The sequence below is a fragment of the Mustela nivalis genome, assembly GCF_964662115.1.
Source record: "Mustela nivalis genome assembly, chromosome: 1".
In the NCBI taxonomy this organism is placed as follows: domain Eukaryota; kingdom Metazoa; phylum Chordata; class Mammalia; order Carnivora; family Mustelidae; genus Mustela; species Mustela nivalis.
In genome coordinates, this window is record NC_139020.1 from 193,768,358 (window position 1) to 193,781,734 (window position 13,377).

At 50.1% G+C, this 13,377-nt stretch overlaps 1 protein-coding gene across 18 annotated transcripts in view; it reads right to left on the minus strand.

Moving 5' to 3' along the window:
• Positions 1-13,377, minus strand: part of CACNA1D (calcium voltage-gated channel subunit alpha1 D) — a 296,054-nt gene that overhangs the window by 62,368 nt on the left and 220,309 nt on the right. For 16 of the 18 annotated variants that reach the window (XM_082742638.1, XM_082742630.1, XM_082742635.1 and 13 more), the window contains 8 exons: positions 12,763-12,829; positions 11,884-12,031; positions 9,165-9,294; positions 5,724-5,783; positions 2,844-2,950; positions 1,372-1,459; positions 484-591; positions 340-392 (listed from right to left, as the gene is read on the minus strand). In XM_082742638.1, the coding sequence (XP_082598764.1) occupies positions 340-392; positions 484-591; positions 1,372-1,459; positions 2,844-2,950; positions 5,724-5,783; positions 9,165-9,294; positions 11,884-12,031; positions 12,763-12,829 (761 nt within the window). The remainder of the gene's footprint in view (positions 1-339; positions 393-483; positions 592-1,371; positions 1,460-2,843; positions 2,951-5,723; positions 5,784-9,164; positions 9,295-11,883; positions 12,032-12,762; positions 12,830-13,377) is intronic. The other 2 variants (XM_082742639.1, XM_082742642.1) reach the window with 2 other exon arrangements.

Sequence of the window (13,377 nt, forward strand, 5' to 3'; positions counted from 1 at the left end):
ACCCCCCATTTAGAGACTCCATGGCAAACATCAAAAGCCATTTATCCACCCTTTTGGGGTTTGGGGTTTGAAGGTTTGGAAATAGACGGAGGTCACACTTGTACCACAGTGTGATTGTGCGAAATGCCACTGAATTGGACTGTTTAAAATGATTACTTTTATGATATGTGAAGGTCACCTTAATAACCACCTCCTGCCACACCCAACTCTCCAGCCCTGGGCTGAGCACACAAGCCTCTCTTGCAGTCCATGATGAAAATTTCTGAAATGTTAGCACAAAAGGATCCTTGAAACTTTCTGTTCTTCCTCATTGCCCACTCTGGCGTTCAGGACACCCACCTGCACTCTTCGGGGTTACTTTTGGCTTCATCTGTACAGCGATAGAACTTCCCCTGCATATACAAGAGACAGGCAGTGAGACGCAGGCTCCCCGCCGAGCAATCAGCTGAGCTTCCTGCCAGATGGCATGTACGTTCCCCTTACCTTGAACAACTGGACCCCGATGCAGGCGAACATGAACTGGAGGAGGGTGGTGACGATCATGATGTTGCCGATGGTCCGGATGGCCACGAAGACACACTGGACCACATGCTGGGGAGAGAGGGAGCCGGGGGAAGGCGGAGAAGGGTTACCCGCTCTGTGCTTTCAGCCTCGGGCTAATCTCACACTAGCCAAGATTTTCCAGGTTCGTGTGCATTTTTGTATGATTTTTTTTTTTTCAGGTCGGTATCTGTGAGGAGTTACCCCTGAGGCATCGTGGCCACCCAGGAGAAGAACCCCTGAGACCAGCCCCCTCCCTGGTCTTCTCCAAAGGGGTTCAGTCTGGGGGTGCCTGGGTGGCTCCGTCGTTAAGCGTCTGCCTTCGGCTCAGGTCATGATCCCAGGATCCTGGGATCGAGCTCCGCATCGGGCTCCCTGCTCAGCGAGAAGCCTGCTTCTCCCTCTCCCATTCCCCTTGCTTGTGTTCCCTCTCTACCCAATAAGTAAAATATTTAAAAAAAATAAACAAAGTGATTTAGTCTGAAGAAACGGTAACAGGCACACAGGTCCACAAGGACCCAAGCCCCCCATAAACAGACTCCAGAAAATGCAAAACCTCAGACCTTTTTTACGACCTACATGAGAATAGATTCAAAGACCAAAGTAAACCCAAGAAAACATTACTAACAATTTTTAAAAGTGATAAACAGCAATCATATTAAGGAAAATAAAGATAAAGTCATTTGTAAAATACTTTCAGCATTTGCCGGAGGCAGTGTTGCTGGTCAGAGATGTCCTTTCTAGACGTACAACCAGGTAAAAACCCATCAAGCTTCAGTCCAGCTCTGGCCCCAACCAAAGTAGCCCAGCCCAGAGGGCAGAAACCCAGACCTTAAGTCCTTTTGCTCTGTTGATCGCCCTGAGTGGCCGCAGGACCCTTAAAACCCTCAGAATCTTCACAACGGAGATGGCGCTGGATCTGAAGAAAGAGCACAGAACAAAGGCCGTGTTTTACAGTCAGATGAGATGCTCTGAAGTTATTTCAGCTGGTTTTCACTTCAGGACCACTGCCCGTGTGGAGCTGAGCTCACCTCTCGCCGTGACATACACACTCACATGCATGCACAGGTCTTTCTCTGTCGTGTCCACACTCCAAAGCACTTCCTGAGCCAAGCCCAGGAACGCTCCCAGAGGCCCTGACTCAGGGACCCAGCTAATGCAGCAGAGGCACAAGTTAGGAAATCGCTTTGTTCTTTTCACTCCACGTAAACATGAGGTAGTACTTGGCTTTTAGGCTGCAATTTTGGTTGGTGGGGTTTGCTTTCTAAGTTGGGAGACCTGCTCCGTGTGGGGCTTCTCCAGCCTCTGAGGAGTTCACTGTCGGGATGCAGTCATCACCTGCTTGGGGAACGGACAATGGAGGGAATGTGGGACGTGCTGCTAGGAAGGTACATCCTGGGGGAGCCTGGGAGGTGGCACCCTGGGAGGAGGGGCAGGTTAGCTAGACTAAGGGGGAAGGGGCTCCAGGCAGAGGGAGCAGAGCTAGGAAGCCCCAGGCTGGAAAATGCAGATGACCGGGCCCTGCAGGTGGCCAGAACACGTGTTCAGGAGGCAGCAGCAAGGGCTGCAGGGGGAGAGGGCAGGCACACCTGGGAATTTAGGGATCTGCAAAGATGCTGTGAGAATGTCCCCTCCACCTGCAACTCCTGGCTCTTTCCCTCTGGGCAGCAGTGGGAGGTGAGGACTAACACTTCTGAGGGGGATGTAGCCTCCCCATGGAGGTTGTATGAGAACACATGTTCTCATATAGGGTACTGAGGCCAGCACCTGGCTACACCTGGAGCCTCTGCCCAGGACCCCTCAGGTAGAGCAGGCAGGCAGCCTGCCACTGGGCCATCCCTAGGGCCCTAACTTATAGCCTCTGCCCCCTCCTAGCTGAAAATTGTAGAAGCCAAGAGGAAGGGGTCTTGGAGATCGAGGGAAACCTTCAGGAGCCAAGCTAAAAGGGTCCCCAGAGGCCCCCTCCCCATCCTGAGAATCTAGGACCCAAGAATTGAGGTCCTAGACGAACCCAAGCTAGAACCCGGCTTCCTTCTCTCCCAGTCAAGACTTCACTGTTGAAAGCCAGGATCACAGAGAGTAATAAGCCCCGCCTGGCAGGGGGCGTGGAGAGGAGAAACAGGAGAAAGGATGAACTGTCCCAACGCTTTCCAGCATGCACACAAGCTACCGTTTCCCGGATAACTGAAGGTAATTGTTAAAGTGATGCCTAGCCTTTATGAATCATGTTAAAATTCCTCACATTAACCATCCTGCTCCAGAGTCTTGTGCCCCCACTCATGCACCCACCCCAGACTACTTACTGGATCCCGAATGATACCAGGGACACCCCGACAACCAGCATATCCAGCAGATTGAAATAGTTCCTGCAGAAAGCCCCTTTGTGGAGGAAAGCTCCAAAAGTCGCCATCTATAAACAGAACCATGAGTGATTTATATATATATATATATATATATATATATATTTTTTTTTTTTTTTTTCCTCAGAAGAAAAGAAACCTGGGCTCTTTACAAAACCTTGAGGAAAAGAAAGTAGGACTTTGGTAACAACCATGCACTAGGAAGCCAGAAATGTCAACTAACAGGGCTGAGCAACAGAGTATTTGTTCAAAAATGGAAAAGGGGCAGCCGATTTCAGATGGGTTTCAAAAGAAGAGACCAGTCTGACTCCATGGCAGCAAAGACAAGCTGCGTGTGGGAGTCCAACATGGGCAGGTCCAAAGAGCCTCCCAGAAGGGTGTGTGTGGCCTCGCTCATTAGGATATCATCGCTGCCCAGATAACTCGGCTGCCCCACATCGTGCTGGCTCTGGCCCCTGAGACCCCAGGACAGCCTCTGTCACCCCAGCATGCCTTCCTAGTGGGGCTAGCAGAAGCACAGGAGCCCAGAGCCCCCAGACTCTCTGTTCAGAGACTTACACGGTTTTACCGAGAGGCCCCTGCCTGCTGCCAGCGGGTGGTCCTCAGTGAGACACCCAGTTTATAAGGCACCGCCAGGTCCAGTGACTCCAGCACATGCAAGGGGTGGCCCGGAAGCCAGCACAGGCCTCTTCCCTGGGCAGTCAGTCGCCCTGCCCTGGAGTCCCACGCCACATGCACCTAGAGCCCGCACTACGGGAGCTCCAGACAGGGGCCTACCCATAATGCAAAAGGACTTTAGTGAGGAAATTCCCAGAGTAAAAACAGCAAAAGTACACCAAGTTCACTGCGAATTGAAAGAAAGAAAGAAAGAAAGAAAGAAAGAAAGAAAGAAAGAAAGAAAGAAAGAAAGAAAGAAAGAGAGAAAGAAAGAAAAAAATGGCGGAGAAGGCTCAGGTGAGTCCAGGATAGAGGGCCAGAGTCAGGAAAAATATTACACTGAACCATATGAAATTGCCAGCACACCACTGTTCTTAAGCGACAAAAATGCCAATTTCATACGATTCAACAGAATCGTCACAGAGTCTCCCCAGCCTTCCCACGGCCGGCAGGAACTGCCGCTTCCGATGTGAGATGCTTCTTGGCGAGTCTGCGTTCTCTGAATCCTTCTGGGTTGAAGCTTGTTTTCCACCCTCTAACATGTCCTTAAAATGAAGATTAACTTGGAAGACTGAAGTCACGGAGGCAAATATCCAGAGATTTAAAAGCAGGAGTTGTTTTAAATTTCTTTTAAATAATTCTGTATCTCGTTTGCCCTCAAGCCCAAGAATAACCATATCCATCTAATCACACACACACACAAAAATGTGGGAAGTAAAATAAAACCTCAAAGAACCCTGCTAACAGACTGAGGGGAACATGTCCCCTATTCAGTTTTTTTACCAAAAAAAAAAAAAGAAAGAAAGAAAAGAAAAGAAAGGGCAGCTCGGAATCAAGTAGAGGCAGGGTGAGTGTCCTTGACCCACGAGACCTGGGTATGTATGTGTCTGGGTTCCTCACTGTGGTGATGCCATTAGAGTTACTAAACTGGCCAGGTTCTCACTGAGGAGAGAACTCTCAACCACAGTCTCTGGTTTAAAGGCAGAAAAGTGAATGTGAATTTTTAGGTTTTTTTTTTAAACAAAGGTTCAAACAGAGGTTGGTTGGTTTTTTGCTGTTGTTTTTATTAAACACCACTACCAAAATAAAGGAACTCTAAGTACCCCATTCCCTGGCAAAGTTCAGCGAGGTTTCATTTTATAAATGGTTTTGTAAAGAGCCCAAGTTCCACAGGAGTCTGACACAAAATACATTTTTTTTCCCCCACGATGCACACATAAAAACTCAAAATGGTTTAAAGACAATTGTGGTGAAAATCTCCCTGCTTATCTCCCTACTCCGAGACGACTGCTCTGACAGTTGTCATGGGTCACGTTGTCCTGGTACGGCAGTGACCCACACCGCTTAGCAAGTCGGGGGGGTTCTCGACTGTCTGTTGCGGGTCTCCAGACCTCGGGGGCCTTCACACTCAGTCCACAAACCACATGCGGCAATGGCAACTCTGAGCTCATGCATGGGCGGTACATTTAGGGTACCCCGTCCAAAGGGCGCTCCTTTTCTTTGCATAAATGTAAGCCCATCCATTAAAACAGATATAAAATGTCTTAACACAAAAAGACCCAGGTTATCTTGCAAATACCATTGCAAGAAAATAGTGTGTTACTATTTCAGGCCACTGAAAACAATTCAGTCCAAGAAACGAAGAGAGATACATTCCCTTCGTAGGATAAATGCTTCTCCTCTGACTCTGAGGTCAGGAAAGGCGGAAGAAGGTTCACACAGACTGATGTATCTGTCATCAGACGACAAGTTTCAGAGGATATATTTAAAAAGCAGCAAAATAATTTCCAGTCACTATGATGAAGCCAAAATAGGTCCTACATGCATTGAAAGGTTAAAAAGAAACAGCAAAAACAAGTTGAATGGTTACGGGGGAGCGGGTAAAATTCTTTAGTTTAAAAAAAAAAAAAAGTGTAGCTTGATCACAGAAGGCAAAAAATAAAAATAGTCAAAAGCACTTCACGCTTCTCTGCCGCGTGTCCCACAGGAGCGGGCCCCTGAGACACGTGGCCGTGGAACCTGTTACCTTCAGAACGATCTCAAAGGCAAAAGTGCCAGTGAAGACATAATCTGCGTAACCTAGCATCTGGAAGGTAAACAAAGAATTGCAACTATTATTGCTACGGCTGCTTTGGGGCAGGTGAAGATCAAGGAAAGAGCCATTACCTTTAACAGGATTTCAACGGTAAAGATGGCTGTAAACGCATAGTCAAAGTAACCCAGTATCTGCAAGGTACAACATGACGGGCATGAGACACAGGCATCCAGACAAGTGGGGACAGCCGCGCGCCCCCGGGGGCAGAACCCCCACATGCAGGCAGACCCCCGTCCCCCGTGACAGGTCCGCTGCTGGGGTGGTGGGGAGGACAGGGGCAGCCCCTCCTGGCCGGTTATGGGTCAGCTCTGAGACCAGAGAAGAGCATGAGGGGACACTCACCTCCTCTAACCACGCATGCAGACTCGCTCCCCTATCTCGGGTCATGGACAGACAGAGGCCCATTTCTAGAAGTGTTTTATTAACACAACCTTTGCTTGTCAGGGTATGGCCCTGGCCGACTGGCGACATCAGGTAACCTCGACTGTTATACGTGATGTTGGATTTTTCATTGCCTTTTTGGCCAAATAGAACAGGTTGTCATCTAGCTAAGCTTCGGGTTGGTAGGGAAATGTAAACAAAGGTGCGAGTGGCATCCAGGGGGGCCAGAAGCTTCCACGTGCCCCTTCCAATTCCAGCCCATGTCATCAGGGAGTCAACGCCCTTCCTTCCCTGGAGTGCAGGGCTGGGAAAGTCCTCAGTGAAGAGTTTGACTCTACAAGTAAACCCGTGCTTTTACGTCTCGAGTAACTTGGAAAGTACAACTCTTGGCCTCTGCTCTGTATCTAACACCGCCCTCTCCTGGCACTGGGTTTTTGCTTGGTTTTTACCCAGCTGGGCCCAAGCAAAGACAAGACTGACCTGGACTTTGAATTATCAGTCCAGCTTACAAGTCACATCAGAGTTCCTGAAAATGTCATCTACTCTCCAACTGAGTCCTGCTCAGGGAACCCTTCTGGGGTCCCTGGTTCTTCTCAGAGCCACAGAGGAGGGCAGGTGAGGGAGGATGAGGGGGGCAGTGGCCAGAGTCTGACTGCTCGACCGAGGCTACTCGGCAAAGGGAGCCCTTTGCCACAAAGATGGCAGCCAAGAGGCTGCCACTTGCAGAGGCCATCTTGGCTGCTGTCTTGGCTGCCATCTTGGCTGTTGCTCTTCTTCACAGCCGTGCCCTCCGGCTTCAAGAACACTGAAGAGATCAGAGCCAGAGGGACTGTGGAGAGACCCCCACCCCCCTCAACCCAGACCAACTTCCTTCAGGTAACAGAGGAGGATGCCGGGGAAGAGTCAGGCAGCAGCTGCTCAAGCGGCGCAGCCAGGAACCTCCATCCTCAAGGAGTGGGATCTGGGGAGTGCTAGCCGAGAGCCCCGGGGCCTGTGATGCGAGTCTGGGCTCCAACCCAGGGGAGTCCTTGATAGCTCCACCACGGTGAAGGCAGGGCCCCCCCTGCAAAGACCAACTGTCTCAGGGCATTATTCTCCACAGGGCATTCATTGCCCCAACTGTTTCTGTTTTGAGATGTCTACATTTTGCCGGACACCTTTTGTATATTTGTGTTTCTACCCAGGTGATGAAGGTGTTTCCAGCACACTGCAAGCCCCTGGCCCTTCCTCCATCCTAGGTCACAGCAGGACTGTTCATGTTAGAACTCCCCACATAGTCAAGGCAGATACTGTGGCCCCCACACCAGCAATCCAGCTTGGTGCCGGAGGCCAGAGCTCCTCTGTCCTTTCCTCATTCATCCCACTTCCGCTAATAACTCAGCAAATGTTAAAACAACAACAACAAAGGCACTGCATGAGTCCACTTACACGGGGGGGGGGGGGGTAATCTAAAGTAGCCAAACCCTTAGTTGGAAAGAAGGGAGATTGTCGGGGGCTGGGGGAAGGAGAAAAGGAGAAATGGGGCCACGTTCAATGGGTGTCAAGTTTCAGTCACGTAAGATGAGTAAGTTCTGGAGACCTGCTCTACAACCACCGCCTACTGTTAAGAATGCTGGCTCATACACTTAATTTATCAAGGGGGTAGATCTCCTTTTAAGCATTTTTACCACAGTAAACACTGTAGTAGTTTGCAAGCACTACATGTACCCATATGTGCATCTGTTTAAAAAGAATAACATTCTTGGAAAAAGGGCAGGGAAATAAACTCATGGGGAAGTAATTACAATAAAAAATGAGAACACGAGGTCCCATGGAAATGAACTCCTTGGCAGTCTATGTTCTAGACTAGCTCCTGACCTATACTCTGTCAATAATGGTATTTTTTTTTTTTTTCCCAAACAGCTTCTTCCCCTTGTGATTTATTTCCATGATAGACCTCAAGGACACTGAGGTCTTCGTGCCACTTGAACACTGAGCTAGAGACAGCCTCAGTGTCTCTAACACAAGCCCTGACCTGTGAGTGCAGATTTGGGATGGGTGCAGGGCCTTCCTCTCCGCATCAACACCAACATGTGCCCTAGGAGGGGAGTTCTTCTAAAATCTGCATATCAGAGTGCCCATGCGTTACCAGTCTGATAGACTCGGGTTGCTAGGCTGCACACCAACAGCCCTGGAAATGAAACGATACAACACAAGGCTTGATGGTCACAACCAAAATCCTGGGAGGCCGATCTGGGGATTTGTCTTAATTCTCAAATCTCTAAAAATCTGATGACCACAGAGAGGTACTAACCAGGCAAGGCAACAGTGCCCATGGCCTCATATGCCTGTGCGCCTCCCTCTCTTGGGTTTCCTGATAATGGCCTGAAACTGCACTAGAGGATCCAAGCCAGAGCAGGCAACAGACTACAGGTCTTCTGAAGCTTTGAAGCATTCTCAGTCTTTGGATGTTCTCAGTGCTGAACGAACTGAACTGTTAAGATGGGAGAGCTTAGGCAAGAACTATTTTAGATACAGTTTCTGAGCAGCCCAGAACAGAAAACTTAACTGGCGACTTGTTTTCTTTGTAAAACTGCCTCCTGGCCCCACAGAGCACGGTTCTTCCTCTCCACCTCACCATGGGGCTCCACACACTATCCGCCCCTAACTTACGTTTCCCCCAGTGATGAGACCAAGTGGTCCCGTGTGGGCTAGACGTCTTCCCACCAACCTTAAATACGAGCTTCTGGGCACACGACCTACCTGGTTCCATTTCTCCTTTCTCTCCTGTTGGATGTTTCCAACAGGGCAGAAATCTCAAGATAGACGTAGATGGGAATTTGGCCAGGGAGGGGGAAAGAGGGACCAAAATGCTGGCAGCAAGGGACCAAGAGAAGGAGAAGCAGGGCTCCCGAATGCACTGTGAGTCACTGCAGAGTATTTAAGAGGAAAGGCAGGGGACAGGATTCAAACCAGGCTTGTCCTGCTAAGACACAACCCCCCTGGCATGCATGACCCTTAACACCAGCTGCCTCTGGGTGAATGAGAGGCGGCTTCTAGCCTTCAGCCCTGCCTGAGTGACGGCCCCTGCCAGAGAAACCAGGGCTCGGCCCAGCCGATGACCCGCCCCCCTACCCCGGCGCATGGCTTACAGTGTTCCTGAAGGAGTGGCTGCGGATGGGGTCCTCGGCGGCAAGGGCGGCGCTGCTGAGCATGATGAAGACGAGGATGAGGTTGGTGAAGATGTGGTGGTTTATGAGTTTGTGGCAGCCCACGCGGATCCTGTAGGGAAAGCCGCTGCATGGACACAGCTCTAGGTGGGGCAGGTGCCTTCTGTGTGCTGGGACTACTTGCTGGGGACAGGTCAGGCAAAGGACAGCGGTCTGCTGTGCTGCCTGTGCCCCAGCCTGGCCAACTCCAGTCACCGGACTGTGAGCCCCTGGAAAGTCCCAGAAGGCAGACCCCAAGGGCCCACAGTGCTACGGCTCTGTGGGTGGGCTTCCTGGAGACATCAGTCATCAAGTCCTTAAAAGTGGGGATTATTGTCAGGCTGCAAATGGAGAAACTCGAGGCTTATGCCTTTGAAATTTCTTAAGGTGATGCAGCCAGTAGGGACAGAGGGAAATTTCCAAACCAGTTGGACGGTGACAGTTGCCCCTACCCATGGCTTCCTATCCCCTCCTTAGGAAGGAACCTGAGCCCAGAGCTCATGGCAGCAGCTCACAGGGAGAGCAAAGGCTGAAACTTTCAGCCTGAAAATAAACAAGTCATGGGGATGAGCAGTACGGCACGGGGACGCTCATCAGTAACATAGTAATGATGTCATCGTGGTGAGCACCGCGTAACGTATAGACTTGTCAAATCACTACGTCGTATGCCTGAAACGAACATGATACTGTATGTCAGCTATACTTCGGTTAAAAATAAAAATTAAAATCTTATACTGCAGCCTGGCTGTATGAAAAGGACTAGTAGATGGGCTTGGTAAAATCTCCTGTTTTGTGGAGCTTCTAAGTGCCTTGTTTTTAATTTGGTTTTTTGTTTTGTTTTGTTTTAAGATTTCATTTAGTTATTTGTCTGAGAGACAGAGGAAGAGAACACAAGCAAGGGGAGCAGCCGGCAGAGGGAGAGAGGGAAGCAGGCTCCCCACTGAGCAGAGAGCCCGATGCAGGACTCGATCCCAGGACCCCGGGATCATGACCTGAGCCGAAGGCAGATGCTTAACTGACGGAGCCACCCAGGTGCCCCTTTTGTTTTTGTTTTTAAACTTTGGACCTGACCCCCAAGCACACCTGAGAACATGGAGCAAAAGTCGAATCACGCACGAATTGTACAGGGATCTCACGTAACACGTGACAGCGTCTTCAGGGTCCTGCCGTCCCTGACATCCCATAGGCTAGTTAGTGCCAGACTACCCTTGACCTCAACTTTTCACTTTTGAATTTAAAGATGTTGTTTTGAGCCTGTAGAATACATGTATGTTTTCCCTTGAAAATATTTTCCTTTTTCACCTTCAAAACTGGACTCAACTTTATGAGAAACCTCCCTTTGGGAGCTGCTTCGTGCAGGAATATGCCCTGCGGCGGGGCAGGGGGCGGGGGGGGGGGCAGGGAGCTTGCAAACTGTTAGCAGTTGAGTCTGCAGAACACGTCCCAAGACAGTGAGTGCAGGAATGTTCACGGCTTTGGGGGGTGGAGGGTGGAAATCAATCCATTCCTTCAATATATGTAGATCCAGCGAGCTGTGGGTTTCAGTATATCAATCGAATACCTCTTTTTTTTTTTTTTTTTTTTGAAAAAGAAGACATCCAGGGGCACCTGGGTGGCTCAGTCAGTTAAGCATCTGTCTTTGGCTCAGGTCACAATCCTGGGATCCTGGGATCGAGCCCCATGCCAGGCTCCCTGCTCAGTGTCGAGTCTACTTCCCCCTTGGCCTCTCCCCTCTGCTCATGCTCTAAGTAAACAAAATATTTTTTTAAAAAAATAGACACCCAAACTCTCAACAGGGATGAATTATAAAAACTACCATCAAATCCTCCAGTTACTAAGGACGGCAGCCTCGCTTCCCACCTGTGTCTCCTCGAGGACTGTGAAATCCATAGAGTTCTTCTCTGACAGCCAAGAACTGCTTCTATAATTCTAGAAACTTTTCCAGGAGCCATTCATTCCCCCCGGTATGCCATCTGTCTCAGATGATTTAAAACCTAGAAACCAGCTAGTAAATAAATGTCATCCTCTTGCGGTCCTTGTAAGGACTGCGCTCCTGGTGAGCACCTTGCCATTTTAACACAAGAAATGCTATTTTAAGCAGGATAGCATCGAACTGAATTGAATAGCTACCACCTATAAATATAAAATATCATTGAGCAATATCCCTTTATTGCCATAGAACCCAACAGGGACCAGTGATTCGCTGAACTGGATTACAGGATAAAGATTCTGCGGGGAACTTGGCCCCGAGATTCTCATCCCCAAAGAATCTCAACAGAAGGACCCACTCATGAAGAAGGGTCCTCTGGATTGGAAAACACTTCACGGGTGACAATTCATGGACACCTGAGCCGTGGGCTCTGGCCAACACAGGGGCCAAAGGGGAGGAGAATCTGGAAAGGTGCTTGTCCCAGGGGCTAGTCATGCTCCTAAAAGCACCTCCATCCAGGAACAGGACAGCCAGGAAGAGACAAAGGACAAAGGCAAGGCTGGAGGAAGACAGGGGTCAGAGACGGCCTAAGGACTTCAACACATAGGCACAGAAGGGGGATGGGAACCACCCTCTTATAGCCCATCTCCAGCAAACCTCCCCCCACCCCCAAGCAATCTGCAGGGTAACACGGAGACACAGCAGCAATGAAATTAGAAACTGGGTATTTACGGGTTGGTCTTGCTCAGAATGAAGAAAGCACTCCCTTCAGGAATGGGGGCGATTTTCTCCTTCATGTTCAACTCTGAGATTCTGCGAGGACGGGGGCCAGCAGGGACCTCGGGTTCATCCTCCTCCTCCTCCTCTTCCTCTTCCCCTACTTTAAATGAGACACCTTTTGTACAGGCATGAAATAATGATCGCATTTGGGGCTGAATGACTGTTTGCCGTTTCACGTGGAGAGTAAACCTTCACATCTCTCAGCTTACATTGAATCAAAACCCTTCTGAATACGGACTGAGTGGTCGAGAAGTGTGCCTGTCTGTGACTGAGTGCGGTTCTGGGAAGGAGGTTCCTAGCAGTTCCAGGTCTGAGCTCAGGCAGAGGTAATCTGCAGTGGGACGGTCACTGCCAGCCCGCCAGCCCTCACTGTTTCCCCAGTAGCCTGCCACTTCAGGCTGAAAAACTGTGTGTGAGACTTCAAGCCACACAGGACCATCATCCGCCACATCCTGTCCCCGGCAGTCCCTGCTACTTCAGCCAATAAGAGCACCAGCCAATGTGAAAGGGTCAGGCAAGCAGTGCTAATGGTAGGAATGGCTGGTTGCCCCCTTAGAGAGATTTCCCAGAAGAAGAGGGGCTTGCCTGGATCCACTCTCATTTTCTCTTCCCACCTGGAACTGGGGTTACGTAAGCTACCTGCGCGACCAAGGGGAAAAAAAAAGGGCTAACTGTTCCACAAGGGGCCTGGACCCATGGTCTCGGCAGCCTCCCCACCCACCAGCACCCCAGCTGGCCGGGCCAGCCACAGACGGAGACCCTGATCACAGCATGGTAGCAAAGCCATATCACCTATGAATGAGAGCCTGTCACCGGCCTCTGCAACCGTACCTGGCACATCACAAGGTGGGTAAGGGTCCTTGTCTTCATCCTCTTCTCGATAGTCATCAATTGTAACCTAGGGGATGACAGAGAGGTCTTGGGAGGAGGGCAGACTCTGACTTCAATGCACTGCAGAGGACCCAGGTCAAGACTCAGCCCTGCCGTTCAGCACAGAGAGAGACGCTCTCTCCAACGTGCACACGGACAGGTGTCCCCAGTGATGACTCTACTTCAGACAGAGCTCTGAGGGCAGAGGAGGAGAAAACGAGTATAACCCCTACCGGCCGTGGCTGGCAGCACCATCCACGCCCCCCTCTACCCAGCACTGTCCTGCACACTGCATGGTAACTGCACAGCAGATTCCTGTCTCCCTGCTAGGATGCGAGCTCCATGCATGTAGGGACCTCGTTGGTCTTCTTCGTTGCTGAGCTCCAGTATCTGCCACACAGTAACTGCTCAAGAACAAGTAACCACTTAAGGAACAAACAAATGAATGAAAAATCCAGATCTGTCCCGAGTGGGATGAAATTTGACACCATAGCCCCAAGCACCCAGATCCCCGATCCCAAGATTCCCTCTAGAGGCAGACATCTATTAACAATCCTCAATTTTAACCCCTAGTGA